Source organism: Sinocyclocheilus anshuiensis, unplaced genomic scaffold (assembly GCF_001515605.1).
Source record: "Sinocyclocheilus anshuiensis isolate Anshui unplaced genomic scaffold, SAMN03320099.WGS_v1.1 scaffold157, whole genome shotgun sequence".
Lineage (NCBI taxonomy): Eukaryota > Metazoa > Chordata > Actinopteri > Cypriniformes > Cyprinidae > Sinocyclocheilus > Sinocyclocheilus anshuiensis.
In genome coordinates this window covers 169,019-184,847 of record NW_015540834.1, presented here as the reverse complement: position 1 = coordinate 184,847, position 15,829 = coordinate 169,019, and the positions used below count along the sequence as shown (strand labels likewise).

Sequence of the window (15,829 nt, the reverse complement as noted above, 5' to 3'; positions counted from 1 at the left end):
TGTGCGCAATAATTCTGTTCTGATCTTTGTTTGGAACTATTTTCGTTGGTGAAATAGAACAAAACAGTCAATTGTGTCTAAAAATGTAAGTAACTTCGTATACTTTACTACTTGTTTGTTGAACTAAAATCAATGTAACATTTGCAATCATGAAATATTCAGCAAAATAGCTCGCTTGTCATGGTATGTTACTTGACTATATCATGCTATAAATAAACTAAACATTTTGAATTTTTACCTCAGTGTGTTTGTTCTGTGAGTTTCTTAATGTGTGCCGTTACGCTCATTTGATTTGATTTCTCCATGAAAGTCTCTCACAGAGACAGGCAGCACGAGCCTCAACAGCGCGACATTGATAATAGAAATACACTATCCATTATCAATCGCTGTTTAAGCTGAATGTAATAAAATCAGAAGAATCATTCGCGCTTTTTGATGCGTGATTATATTTTATTATATTTTGTCACTTAAGTTTTAATCAGGCTATTAGTCCTGTCGGGCAAGTACAATTCTCAAGCCATTTTTCAGTAAACTTGCATTAACCCATTTAAAGTAGTTCGGAGGCTGGACAGTGAGCTGGTGTTCGACTGTATTCTGTAACCGCAATTCTCTCTGATGACGCGGTAACTACAGCGGGGGAAAAAGTACTCTTGATGGACACTCACTGGGTCTGTCAGACTGGAGAAATGTTTGTGGTAATGTGACCAAAAATATTTAAGACCTACTGAATCTGAATTTAAGACTTTTTAAGGCCTTATTTTAGGAAAACTTTATTTAAGACATTTTAAGACTTTTTAAGGACCCGCAGCCACCCTGTTGTAGCCGGCGCCATAGCCAGACTGATAAACAAACACAGACAGGAAGTAAACTGCGGGCCAGGCGCGTGCGCCCGATGAAACCGTCTGTATAAAGCTTGAAGCATCAGAATCGGCATCGGCCGATCACCATGACAAGAAATCGGTACTCCGTATCGGCTGCAAAAATCCTGATCGGAGCATCCCTAATAAATTATGCAATGCAATTTAATAAGGTACAGATATTTGCTTTTAATTCTTTGGTTCAGTCAGACAGCAAATCATAAATGAAGTGCCTTCTGACTTCTAACGCCTCGGTCTACGTAGTGTTGTGATACGTCATATTCAAGTTGCAGCAGTGATTTGAGAACGCGCTTAAGAAACTGTTTGGAGAAGAGAAATCAAACTATATATAAAATATTGGTCACATATTATTGGTCAATTTCTAAATAATACAAGTGTATCACATCTACTAATAATTAAATATAAATAGTTTTTTTACCGATGCAAATATGTTAGAAACGATGCATCGCGATACAATTGTCAACTTGTAACTAGGGGCTAAAACTGCTATAGATAGTGGACACAAATGAGTGGCAGTCACTTACTGACAATCCTGTCAACAGCGTCATGGTCATCAAATGTTATGAAGGCGAAACCCCTCCTCTTATCACTGTTCTTCTCAGTCATGATGTTCACCTCGTCAATTTTACCAAACTGGCTGAAATACTCGCGCAGATGTTCCTCATCTGTGTCTTCTTTGATTCCGCCCACAAACATTTTTTTAACAGTGGAGTGAGCACCTGAATACACACACACACACACACACACACACACACACACACACAAAAAAAAAATAAAAATATATATACACACACACACACACACACACACACACATAATTAATTTACAAATATCAGTATAACAAATAACTAAAATTATTTAATTTGATTTTATAAACACAGGAACACAAACCGTAAGGTTTCTCAGAATGAACACCTACTTCTCTAGACACTGCCCTCTTGGGTTCAACAGCTCTTCCATCAACTTTGTGCGGACGAGCGTCCATCGCTGCATCCACCTCATTCACCGAACTATAGGTCACAAACCCAAAACCCCTCGACCTCTTTGTGTTGGGGTCCCTCATCACCTGTGAGCAGACAGGAGTAAAGAAAAGACGTAAGCAGCCTGCTCTCGTTCATTAGCATGTGAATGCATGCAGATGTACTCACCACACAGTCTGTAAGAGTTCCCCATTGCTCGAAGTGGGCCCTTAGACTCTCATCTGTTGTCTCAAAACTGAGGCCCCCGATAAAGAGCTTTCGGAGCTGCTCAGGCTCACGGGGGGTCTGTTGCTGTGAGATACATTAAACAATAAATACATTAAATGACAACTTTACACAAACAGCTCCAAATTTATCTAGCCTACCTATTCAAACAGAAACAGCATTTTTAAAAATTAGATATCTAGGCGTTTTTCCTGCAACCTTATTGCAAAAACACAAACCAGAGGAGCACTGAAAAACAAGTTTCTTTAAAGCAAAGGATGCAAACTGAACTACCTTGTTAATTTAGCAATATCAAACCTGCCAATGCTATCAAGCACTTCCCATACTGTGTCGATGAACTCGATCAGCGATGCAGGAGCGCATCTGCAATAGTGCGGCCTACAGCGCCACCACGAATAAAATGTATATTTTTTTAAAGCCGGTGGAAAAATACATTTACGCAAAGAAACACTGATCTTAGTAAAGCACGGATGAAAGCAAAATGAAGGGTTGAAACTATTCAAAACAAAGGAACTGCGTTTCAAATCATGTATCTACACGAGCCTCGGCTGCGAACAAAGAAACGAGACGAAGCCGCGAGGAAATTGGCGCTTTTACCAAAATATTATTTCTGTAATTAAATTATTTCACTCGTTTACATTTGACTTCATGACAATCACAGAATACTTAACAGTTATAATGCAATCCATATGCTAAAACCACAATATTTTCGAGGGTTTTTACCTCTTTGGACATGGCGGTCTCCCAGTGACTGACAGCAAAACTCGCACCGACTGTGCGCATGCGCAACCGCTGGCAGCGCGACGCGTTCTTCTTCTGTTTTCATTGCAGGTTAAAGACCAGCGTTCAAGGTGCATACCGCCACCTATTGTGTTGGAGTGTGTAAAATCATGGCTTTAATGGTTTCGAAAGGAAAACTTGAAATCGCATCATATGACCCCTTTAAATTCTCCTGATAAGGCCAGTATAATGCAAAAATAAAAACTGATGCCCTAACAACTTCCAACTGATTATTTAATAGCCAATTTCCTTACTGCTTTGTTAATATATGCATGAAATTATTTTCTACCCTAAAGTTCCTACAGTTTATTAGTACTTGCTTTACATTTCTTTTGCATGCATCACATTAATCTGCATTAACACATTAACCTATTTATTAGAAATGTGTTTTGTTATTGTGTCTTGTGCAGCCTAACCATAACCTTGTAGAAATTATTTATTCTCTTCTATTTTTACTTCTAAATACTATAGCCTTAATTGATTTTGTCAATGAATATTATAATATCCTCTGCCTTTAATGTATGCATCCCAAATCTTTTGCCAGTATTTGGCAATGTCGCTTTTAATTAGTTAATTAAATTAATTATTATTTATCTTAATTTTTTCCAAGGTGAATCTATATTTTGTCATTATGATTCAACGCTGTTTTTGCTAATTTGTCAGCTATTAATATACTACTGTACAAAAGTCTTGAGCCATGGTTTTAAGCCGTCTGTCTGGAATGACATGAAGAAACAGAACAAACTGAGACAGACTACAGTGCCGTGAAAAGGTTTTTGCACCCTTCCACATTTTAATATTACACAAAGATAATGCAAGTAAATACAAAATGCAGTTTTTAAATGATGATTTCATTTATTAAAGAAAAAAAGCTGTCCAAACCTACCTGGCCCTATGTGAAAAAGTAATCATGAAAGAACTGCAATTAACCACATTATTTTAGGAAGCTGAGTTAAATTTGACTAGCCACACCCAGGCCTGATTACTGCCAGACCTGTTGAATCAAGAAATCACTTAAATAGAACCTGTCTGACAAAGTGAAGCATGCTTAAATAGCAACACATTATGCCGCGATCTAAAGAAATTCAAGAACAGATGAGAAACAAACTAGTTGACATGTAACAGTCTGGAAAGGGTTATAAAGCCATTTCTAAGGCTTTGGGACTCCAGTGAACCACAGTCAGTAGTGATGGGAAACCGGGGTTTTCTGAAGTGTTTGAGGCTTTCATGAAATTATGCCGGAAAACGGTTCATTACTCGAAGCTTTTAACACAGTGTGCATTAGCGACATCAGGTGGTCGGACTTGTTTTCTCCACCATTACTGACAAATCATAGCGGAGCAGAGGATGGTTTGAAAAAGCATGTGACCAAACAAAGCTTCGGAAGTCTGTGACTGTGACATTCAAGAGTGGAATCAATCTGGGATCAATACAATATCTAATCTGATATAATCTCATCGAAATTAATTTGTGCCAATGAGACCACAACTCGTGTCATGTAGCCTATAGCTTGGTCAACGGATTCACATATCTGTTATATCACATATAGCTGAAAAAAAATATTTTGGGTGAGCTGTTATACCCTTATGTTGTGTTAGGGGTCTCTGAGACCATGGCGGAGCAGAGAATGGTTTGAAAAAGCATGAGACCAGGCAAGGCTTCAGAAGTCTGTGACATTCAAGAGTGGAATCAATCTGGGATCAATACAATATCTAATCTGACAGACCTATAATCTCATCTAAATTAATTTGTGCCAATGAGACCACAACTCGTGTCATGTGAAGCTTGGTCAACGGATTCACATATCGATCAATAATATAACATACACAAACATGTGATCATAATTAATAACTGACGTGGTGGGTAGCTGAAAAAAATATTTTGGGTGAGCTGTTATACCCTTATGTTGTGTTTGGGGTCTCTGAGACCCCAGTTATAAACATGATTAAATGTCCTACTGACAGCCCTCAAAGCATCAGGTGGGATCGTGAAGCACCAGTTTGTTCAAACCAGCTGTCCTGACCTTCCAATAGCCTACTGCATGACGTTCGAAGCTTCAAACGTCATCAATCACATGGTGTTGTCATTTCGATACAAGCATCGGCACAGTGTGTGATACAATAGTGGTTTGAAAACTGCGTCGGAGCATCGGAGCTGCGGTATCAATTGTCCAATCACTAACGGTCAGAGCCATTATCCACAAATGGAGAAAACTAAGTGGTGAACCTTCCCAGGAGTGGCTGGCCTACCAAAATTACTCTCAGTTTGTCACCTCAAGCTCAAGCGCACTTGGGTTATGCAGCAGGACAACGATCCCAAACACAAGTCCACCTCTGAATGGCTCGAGAAAAACAAAATTAAGGTTTTGGAGTGGCCAAGTCAAAGTCCGGATTTAAATCTGATTGAGATGCTGTGGCATGACCTTAAACAGTCCATTCATGCTCGAAAACCCTCCAATGTGGCTGAATTCAAACAATTCTGCAAAGAAGAGTGGGCCAAAATTCCTCCACAGCGATGTGAAAGACTCATTGGCAGTTATCGCAAACACTTGATTGCAGTTGTTGCTGCAAAGGGTGGCACAACAAGTTATTAGATTTAGGGGGCAATTACTTTTTCACGTAGGGCCAGGCAGGTTTGGTTCATTTTTTTTTTCCCCCTTAATAAATGAAATCATTATTTCAAAACTGCATTTTGTATTTACTCAGGTTATCTTTGTGTAATATTAAAATTTGTTTGATCTGAATCTTTTAAATGTGACAAAAATACAAAAAAAACACACAAAAAAAAAAACAGTGAAGGGGCAAAAACCTTTTCATGGCACTGTAAATCCAAAAGAACTGTGGCAACGTCTCCAAGATGCTCGAAGAAAAGTACCTGCAAAGCTTCAGTACTTTGAAACGTTTTAGGCACTTGTGTAAAAATGCTGCACACAGCAGTGTAAACATTGATTACACCACGCGTTCATCTCTGCTCATTCATATCTGCTTTTAGTGGTCATTTTGCAAATGTAGAATATTTATTTTGACATTTGATACTTTTTACACGATTATCTGGGAATGTTTAGTTTTCTTGGTTTAAAAACTTAAGAAACTGATATGAATAAAAGATTAAAAATATCAAAATCAACTCAAAGCTACAGTAACTTGTTTTCAACTGAAAATGAGCAGTCATTCTGTTGATTTTCTTGCAATTGTGTAAATAATCAAATGCAAATCAAGTATTTATCCTAATTGACAGCATTCATGAAACGGTAAGCGAAACGTACCCAGACAACCTACTACTTCTGCATAGATTCTGACGTGTGCATCTGATGGACAACTAGGAGTTGGGAATGGCAGGGAAATGACACAAATGTTGCTGTAGGTCACATGACAATAACAACATTACAGACGACTTCCTTTTGTTTGGCTAAAAACTTCTGTTTTTGTCTTTGTTTCTGTTGTTTCTATGACTGTTGTTTCCTAATCCTAACTTTGTTGTTATTAACCACACATTGGATCTCATTTTTTGTATGCGTAACCTATCCTAAACCCTCCAAACGTGTTGCTCAAACTACTAGAGAGAGAAAAAAAACAAAACAAGCCAAACTGCAATGGATGTTTCACATTTCTGAACCTTTTTTTAATGCTTTATGAATGTTTACCCAGATTCCCAGCAGCAATGCAGCAGCCATTAAGAGGCTCTGCTTTAGATATATTGCCTTTGCCATGCCATTGGCCACCAGCATGACATGCGTGATTTAATGCTCACCACCTATTGGCTGAGCTCTGTCAGGGAAATTTATTGGCATACTATGATTTGCTGTTGGGCCTCTTTGAGGTGAATTATGTCCTTGGTGCTGATAGGACACCAAAGCGGTGTCAGATTACAGCCATAAAAAATAGTGCAGCATAAAGAGAGGCAAACACGGAGGTGCATAGAGGTGTAATTTCAAAGTCATGTCACAGGGACGAGCATATGACTAAAATGTAGTGTGCAAAGCATGTGAATAACACAAGCGCCTTCTCCTCTCTGAGGCTGGCCACTTCCCTCATTTTATTCTGATGTATGTTCCAGTGACTCTTTCTATGCCTTTGAAATGTTTTTTTTTTCACTCAGTTTTACAATAACAGCTTGCACAATAAATATTGGCATCATTGTCAGATATTAGTTAATCTGTAAATACAAAAATAAAAACATTTGTACCTAATGAAAGTAGACAATTTTAAGTGGTTCTTTGAAAATGGTTCTTAAAAAGGTGCTGGAATCCTTGCATTTGTACTGATTTTCTTTTTCTTATTATTATTTTTGTTCCCTAAAAGTGAATGTATTTTATACACTGTAAATCACACAGACTTTACACTGTAAATCACAGAGACCCCAAACTTGACCGGATAGTCCCAAACATACCCAGACACACATCTGTTCAACACTAGGTGGTGCTATAATAAGACAATTTGTGTTTTGGTTCTCTGGAACCAGTGAAACTAACATCCCTGGTTCCCGATCATTGCCTGTCACTGACTATGATCTCGATCTGCCCAGGTGAACAGCTGCTCGCTTGGTCCTGACCTCCATATCATTTCGCCTCTTCTCTCTGCTCTCCCATTTGGATTTGGATGCTGCACAAACAAATTACCCGGTATTGACCTTTTGCCTGTCTGTTTCTTCTTCTTGCCTTCCCCGAATTCTCCTCCTTTTTAAAGAATAATACATATTGTTTGACAAGTTTGAGTCTTGGTTTAGATCTCAGTACATTACAGAATCTTTTGAAAGTATTAAATGATCTGTTACTAGTTGTCAACTAAAACATCTGTTGTTTTGGTTCTTTTGTATCTAAGTGCAGCCTTTGAAACTATTGATCACTCAGTTTTACTGAAATGTCTTGAGCAGCATGTTGGCATTAAGGGATCAGCTTTAAATTGGTTCTCATCCTGTCTTAAGGGGAGACACTGCAGGCAAAAACAGTTTTTTTCATACACCTGTCAAGTTTGAGATTTTGGGCTTTTTGGTTTTTCATAAAGTGTTTTTTTCAGACTAGTGCAAAGAAAACATCCAAAAGACACTGTTAAGTGTTTATTTTATAGCACTTTATCTATTTGTGTCAATAGATTTAAATTACAATACATATTTTTAAAGGCCGTTTTTTCAAAATGAGTTTTTTCTCCTACACTGAGCCATAAATCTCCACTTCAGTAGCACTTACACACACACCACACCAAACTTTACATTTTTATTCCTGTCTATATCCTGAAGGTTTTTACAGAGGGATTTGTTAATATATAATTTGCTTGATTATATACATTTTATTCCCCAAAAAAATCATGAAAATATAGTGTTTTCTATCCGAATTTTGAATTTTGAAACTGCACAATCAGCTTGTAACACTCCAAAGAGAAAGGAAAACTTGAAATCGCATCATATGACCCCTTTAAGGGGAGAATTGTTTCTGTACCAAATGAAAACTTCACCTCCTCCTCTGTGACATGTACATGCGGTGTGCCGCAGGGTTACATCTTAGGCCTTGTTTTGTTCTCCCTCTATCTCCTATATATACAGTATCTCACAGAAGTGAGTACACCCCTCACATTTTTGTAAATATTTTATTATATCTTTTCATGTGAATGTGAGGAGTGTACTCACTTCTGTGAGATACTGTGTATATATATATATATATATATATATATATATATACAGACGACATGTAACTTTATATTCCGATAAAACCAGATTAGAAAATATCTCTCCAGTCATTGTTTGATAGTTTGAGTAAAGTTAAAAGTTGGATCGTGGAAATTTTTCTTCAGTTAAAAAAAAAGTGTTAATTTTTTGGTCCTCCTGAATATGCCAACATCCTCTCTAAAACCTTGGTACCTGTAACTAACACTGTAGGCACTCATGCCAGAAATTTGGAAGTCATTTTTGACCTGGCACTCAAATTTGATAAACAAATAAACTCAGTTGTTACATCACACCTCTCTTGATCAGCTTGCACTGGCTGCCAATAGCCGCTCGCATCAAATTCAAGGCTGATGTTTGCCTACAAGACAACCACTGGCGCTGCACCAATATAACTAAACTTGCTAGTTCAGACTTACGCGCCCTCCAGATGCTTGCATTCTGCAAGTGAATGATGCCTCGTGGTGCCATCCCAAAGAGGCACAAAATCACTCTCAGCCCTTTTCCTGGACTGTTCCCAGCTGGTGGAATGACCTGCCTATCTCGATTCAAGCAGCTAAGTTATTAGCCATTTTCAAAAAACGTCTAAAGACACTTTTTTTTTGCCAGCACCTGACCAATTAATACTAGCACTTACCTATTCTATTCTATTCGTTTTGGTCTAATTTATTTTAAAAAACAAACAAACAAACAAACAAAAAAACACCTTGCTATGTGTACTGTGCTAGACTAACTGAAACTTCTCACAGCACTTGTATACTGTTGGTCTCTCGTTGGTTTGATTGCTTCTATAGTTCTCCTCATTTGTAAATCATTTTGGATAAAAGCATCTGCTAAGTGATTAAATGTACATGTAAATGTAACATCAGCATTTTTTCAACTTAAGATGATTACCAAAATTAAATCTTTCCTTCCATTTAGAAACTGTTATTCATACATTTATTTAATCAAACTAGACTACTGCAACTCATTGTATTTAGGGGTCACTCAATCTTGTTTATCTTGCCTCCAGATGCCACTGTAGGGGAATTAAGTCTTAAACTAACAGAATACAGAATCACTAGTACTTATAGTCTTACAGATCATTTGATGTAATTTTTACAGGTTCTGATAAGTTAACAGTACAGATAATTCTAGCAACATTCAAACATGATGTTTTTTTGTTGTTGTTTGTTTGTTTTACACAAATGTGGTTAAGACAATATCTTTAACAATATATTTGAGTTACTAAGTTCCATTCATAAGCAACTATCGTAAGGGTCATAAGTGAGTCATAAATCTTGTGAGGGCACTTCTCATCTGGACAACTGTTTATTCTCCTAGAAACTGTTCCTTGTCATAAATCATATTCCTAAACAACACTTGCAAATACATTGGCAATATCTTTTCCCTGCAAGGTTGAGCTGTAGCACATCACTGGAACAGAATAAAACATTCACACAGAGCACTTCTACACATGATTCACTGTTTAACATATAGCAACTAATGGTGCAATATACCCTAAAAATAATCATATACATTAAGCATACATAAGAGTTAGTGGATATATGTAGTGCGTTGGTCTTTGCATGTCTCATATGGCTATCATGAGAACAACATAATAAAATGACTAAGAACAAAGTTTGATCTACAACTCTCTTTCTATGAAATATAACATTTGATTATATAATGATACAGCTGAATTATTACAAAACAAATACATATTCTCTGGAAGTTGGACTAAATGAGTAAACACGGTTACTGCACTCCATAGTCAGACCCTCTCTCACCTCTCAGATATCAAATACAGACATTGCTTGTAACGTAAATACCAGAATAGACACACTAGTTAAAAAAAAACCCTAATATTACTTACTCATTATATACTAGAAGAGGAGGGGATTGGAAATCAACCCCTTCACCTCAGCCAGACTTTTGACAGGAACTAGAAAGAGGCACATTATCACTCCTGTTCTGGCTAGTTTGCATTGAGTTCTATTTTACCCAGTTTAAGGTATTACTGTTTGTTTAAAAGTCCCTGGATGGTTTAGCTCCACACTACTAATCTGATCTTCTTTCTTACCATCAGACTTAATAGGCCTTTAATGTTATCAAATACCCTGTTGCTGTTTGTATCTATGATATGATTAAAACTAAAGGGGGATTGTGCACTTTTGGTGGCAGCACCCCAGTTGTGCAATAACTTGCCTTTGTACTTAAGATCTGCCACTTCTCTTTTAAATCTTTGCTTGATCTTTCGTTGTTTTGTTTTATGTGAATTTATTGTTGCATATTGTTTTATTTGTTTCATTGCTAGTCTGTTAATTTAATCTGCCTGTGGAGCATTTTGATTGGCTCTGTCGTTATTGAATGTGCTATATAACTAAACAAAACTGAACTAAACGCTACGGTGAGATAAACGCACAAAGAAGATGAAGATAAATGCAAATAGTCTTTAATAAATCCACACAAGGGTAAATCCAGGACAGAACAGGCAGGAGCACACATAGGGATGTAGTAGACCGGACAAACAAAGACTGCACAGACTAGGGCTTAAACACATGGGATGACGAGGACAATTAATAAGACATACCCGAACCAAATGACACAATCAAACATGAGGGAAAACTAGGTCACGGAGCACATGAGGGATGAAAACACAACACAAACAGTCCAGGGGTGTGACAGATCGCTTCCCCTCCCGGAAGGCGCAAGCTCACGCCACAGAAACAACAAAGGGAGGGACGGAGGGGGACTTAGAAGGAGGACAAAGGAGTGGATGTGGGATGGTGACAGGGGAAGGCAAAGGGCTGGCAGGGAGGCAGGCAGACAAATACTGGAGGAGGTTCGGTGGAGGATGGACACCCGGGAAGAGGACCACAAACAGAGTCCAGGGTGGAGACGACGGAGGAGCCATTTTGGAGGCAGAAGGGACCAGGGTCAGATGGAGGAGTCAGGTGGGCCGCAGCCATGAAGGCGACCCACGGTGGAGCCGACGGATGGAGGAGCCATGGCGGAGGAAGGGCTGACGGCTCCAGGGGGCCGAAAGACGGCGGCGGAGCAGGTGGTGGTGGAGCCCGAGGCGGAGAGCCAAGGCAGAGCAGATGGCTCCGGCGACCGAGGCGGAGGCGGGGATCCGGAAGACCGCAGTGGAGCAGGAGCGACAGAGGTGGCGCCAGAGGGAAGGAGGAGCCTGACAGAGCCAGAGGGACGGAGGGACGAGATGTAGCCGGAGGAGTGGAGTCCCGAGGCGGCTGATGGTCAACAACAGACCAAGGCGGAGCTGGAGGGACAAGGGAGCCCGCCAGAGCTGGTGGACTGATGGGCCACTGCGGAGAGGAGGGAGCTAGGAGCCATGGTGGAGCCTCTGGGTCAAAGGGCTGAGGCGGAGTCCGGGACTCAGAGGCTGGAGGCGGAGACAAGGGATCCTCCAGCCACAATGCCGATGGAGACTGGCAGACCCGTGGCAATCCCACCTCACAGATGGTGGGTTGAGGGTGAGCTGAGGGGGGGAGCTGCAAGGAGACAGCGGAGGCGATGGTGAGGACTGATACAGAGGAGGTGGGAGAGGGAGGCTGTGCAGGAGTTCAGAATGCTCAGGAGGATTTGACACGGTGTGTGCAGCGACAGGGGAACAACCACCGTGGTCATTATAGTACAGGCTGATAGTTCAGGGCAGACAAATATTTCCAGACTGACAAGACAGTTCAAGGCAGACAGACAGTTCAAATACGACCTCCGTGGTCGATTCAGGACAGACAGAAGATTCAATCACAACCTCCGTGGTCGTGACGGGACAGACAGATGATGATGGTGGGAGAAGACAAGGCATATCCTCTGAGCGCAACCTCAGCTCACCCCTAGCGGTGGTGCGGTGGGCGGGGCAATCCTCCGTGCCCTCGCTCCCTACTGACACTTCCACCGTCGCGTGTCTAACAGTCAGCTCGCGTACCTGGACTGACATCAAATGAGGCTCTGGCTCCGGGGCGATCCTCAGCTCTGTCGCTCTCCTCGTGATGGCTCGTCGGTCGCAGCGGGCTGGTAGGCTTGTCTCTAGGTCGACCATTATAACAACACAAAAGAAAAACTTTCCAAACAAAAACAAAATGCGGGGAAACACGCCGTGTTTCTTTCACTTCTAGGTCCGGTCTTCTGTCACGCTACGGTTAGATAAACGCACGAGGAAAATGAAGATAAATGCAAATAGTCTTTAATAAATCCACACAAGGGTAAATCCAGGACAGAACAGGCAGGTGCACACGTAGGGATGTAGTAGACCAGACAAACACAGACTGCACAGACTAGGGCTTAAATACATGGGATGACGGGGACAATTAATAAGACACACCTGAACCAAATGACACAATCAAACATGAGGGAAAACTAGCTCACGGAGCACATTAGGGATGAAAATACAAAACAAACAGTCCAGGGGTGTGACACTAAACTCACCACCAGTTTTTGAGCTTGATTTAATATAAAGCACATATTCTGTGTTCGAGTCCTTCCTTCCAGAAAACTTGACATCACACACTTGCAGAGGCGGACAAAATACATAATTTCATTACTCGAGTGAAAGTACAGGAACTGCTGGTCAAATATTACTCCATTAAAAGTGAAAGTTGTAAAGACAGATTTTAAGTAAAAGTACAGAAGTACTTGCATTTAAAAGTACTCAAGTACCAAAAGTAAATTTCCTTTTTTATTTTTGTTGTATGTAATACTTGCAATACCTTATGCCTCTGAAGCAACTTACATTATACCTACTGAATACACTGAATAGCTTGTAGTATCTTTGGAATAAAGAGCTTTTAGAATGTTAAAAATGTATAGAAATTAAACAAGTGAGTTGACAAAAAAATCAAAATGAACACCCCTACCCACCCCCACAAAAGCAGCATGGTAGTGATCTCACACAGCTCTGGCAGTGTGTGCACTCTTCTACGTGTAGCCATTCATCCACATTTGAACCGAGTGGACAGTGAAAATGTTGTAAATACAGACTGATAAAAAAAACAAAAAAAACAAACCTGCTTTAATACCCAGCAACACAACTGTAGCTGTATAACTTTACAACAGCAACACCACTTTAACAAAAAAGCAAAACAGCAAGATGTATTTGCCATCATCGCTCTTGCGATACTTTGATGTCATACGCAGAATGGTCTGTGCAGTGCTGCTTCAAGTCAAACACCTATTGTGTTTTGTCTGGAGACGCACAACAGTGGTTCTGTGGCTTTAAAGGTAATATTTTCGTTTACACAATTTTGCAAAATCAGACAATATTGTGTCTAATATATACCACAATATTAACTTTTTATGAAAGTGAAGTGTGGCCAATTATGGTGACCCATACCCGGAATTTGTGCTCTGCATTTAACCCATCCAAGTGCACACACACAGTAGTACACACACACCCGGAGCAGTGGGCAGCCAATGCTGCGGCACCCAGGGAGCAGTGTGGGGTTCGGTGCCTTGCTCAAGGGTCAGTCGTGGTATTGAGGGTGGAAGAGAGTGCTGGTTATCCACTCGCCCCACCTACAATCCCTGCCAGACCCGAGACTCAAACCTACGACCTTCGGGTTACAAGTCTGGAATGTTTTGATTGTCTTTGTTTAATGCATTTTGTTAAATTTGGAAATCGCTGCTATTTGAAATTGACCGATGACATCCTAACATGCAGTCCATGTAAATGTAATGTTTTTTTTTTGTTTAATGTTTGTTTCAGTCAAACAGTAAGTGGGAGTGATTCCCTTTGGAAGTCAGTTGCCCCTTTTGACATGAGTATGTTGCTGTAACATCTTGTTTGTCAGCCCTAACAATAATTAAAAAGCCAAGCTGGACCTTGCTGGAAAAAACACATTATATCTGAAAAGATACACTTCAGCTGAATCACCTGATCATCCACTTAAGCCATTGGTTTTAATTTAATTGTTTTTAATGGTCATAATTGTCAATTATTTATTGGACGACCATTATAACAACACAAAAGAAAAACTTTCCAAACAAAAACAAAATGCGGGGAAACACGCCGTGTTTCTTTCACTTCTAGGTCCGGTCTTCTGTCACGCTACGGTTAGATAAACGCACGAGGAAAATGAAGATAAATGCAAATAGTCTTTAATAAATCCACACAAGGGTAAATCCAGGACAGAACAGGCAGGTGCACACGTAGGGATGTAGTAGACCAGACAAACACAGACTGCACAGACTAGGGCTTAAATACATGGGATGACGGGGACAATTAATAAGACACACCTGAACCAAATGACACAATCAAACATGAGGGAAAACTAGCTCACGGAGCACATTAAAATACAAAATACAAAACAAACAGTCCAGGGGTGTGACACTAAACTCACCACCAGTTTTTGAGCTTGATAAAGCACATAGCACATATTCTGTGTTCGAGTCCTTCCTTCCAGAAAACTTGACATCACACACTTGCAGAGGCGGACAAAATACATAATTTCATTACTCGAGTGAAAGTACAGGAACTGCTGGTCAAATATTACTCCATTAAAAGTGAAAGTTGTAAAGACAGATTTTAAGTAAAAGTACAGAAGTACTTGCATTTAAAAGTACTCAAGTACCAAAAGTAAATTTCCTTTTTTATTTTTGTTGTATGTAATACTTGCAATACCTTATGCCTCTGAAGCAACTTACATTATACCTACTGAATACACTGAATAGCTTGTAGTATCTTTGGAATAAAGAGCTTTTAGAATGTTAAAAATGTATAGAAATTAAACAAGTGAGTTGACAAAAAAATCAAAATGAACACCCCTACCCACCCCCACAAAAGCAGCATGGTAGTGATCTCACACAGCTCTGGCAGTGTGTGCACTCTTCTACGTGTAGCCATTCATCCACATTTGAACCGAGTGGACAGTGAAAATGTTGTAAATACAGACTGATAAAAAAAACAAAAAAAACAAACCTGCTTTAATACCCAGCAACACAACTGTAGCTGTATAACTTTACAACAGCAACACCACTTTAACAAAAAAGCAAAACAGCAAGATGTATTTGCCATCATCGCTCTTGCGATACTTTGATGTCATACGCAGAATGGTCTGTGCAGTGCTGCTTCAAGTCAAACACCTATTGTGTTTTGTCTGGAGACGCACAACAGTGGTTCTGTGGCTTTAAAGGTAATATTTTCGTTTACACAATTTTGCAAAATCAGACAATATTGTGTCTAATATATACCACAATATTAACTTTTTATGAAAGTGAAGTGTGGCCAATTATGGTGACCCATACCCGGAATTTGTGCTCTGCATTTAACCCATCCAAGTGCACACACACAGTAGTACACACACACCC

At 39.7% G+C, this 15,829-nt stretch overlaps 1 protein-coding gene across 1 annotated transcript in view; it reads right to left on the bottom strand.

The window, feature by feature from the left end:
• LOC107687373 (heterogeneous nuclear ribonucleoprotein A1-like) overlaps nucleotides 1-2,898 on the bottom strand; it is a 9,010-nt gene extending 6,112 nt beyond the window's left edge. The window contains exons 1-4 of the mRNA XM_016484669.1: nucleotides 2,807-2,898; nucleotides 2,027-2,149; nucleotides 1,770-1,944; nucleotides 1,403-1,597 (exon numbers count right to left, since the gene is read on the bottom strand). Coding sequence (XP_016340155.1) covers nucleotides 1,403-1,597; nucleotides 1,770-1,944; nucleotides 2,027-2,149; nucleotides 2,807-2,866 — 553 coding nt within the window. The 5' untranslated portion in view covers nucleotides 2,867-2,898. The remainder of the gene's footprint in view (nucleotides 1-1,402; nucleotides 1,598-1,769; nucleotides 1,945-2,026; nucleotides 2,150-2,806) is intronic.
• Nucleotides 2,899-15,829: the final 12,931 nt, after the last annotated feature.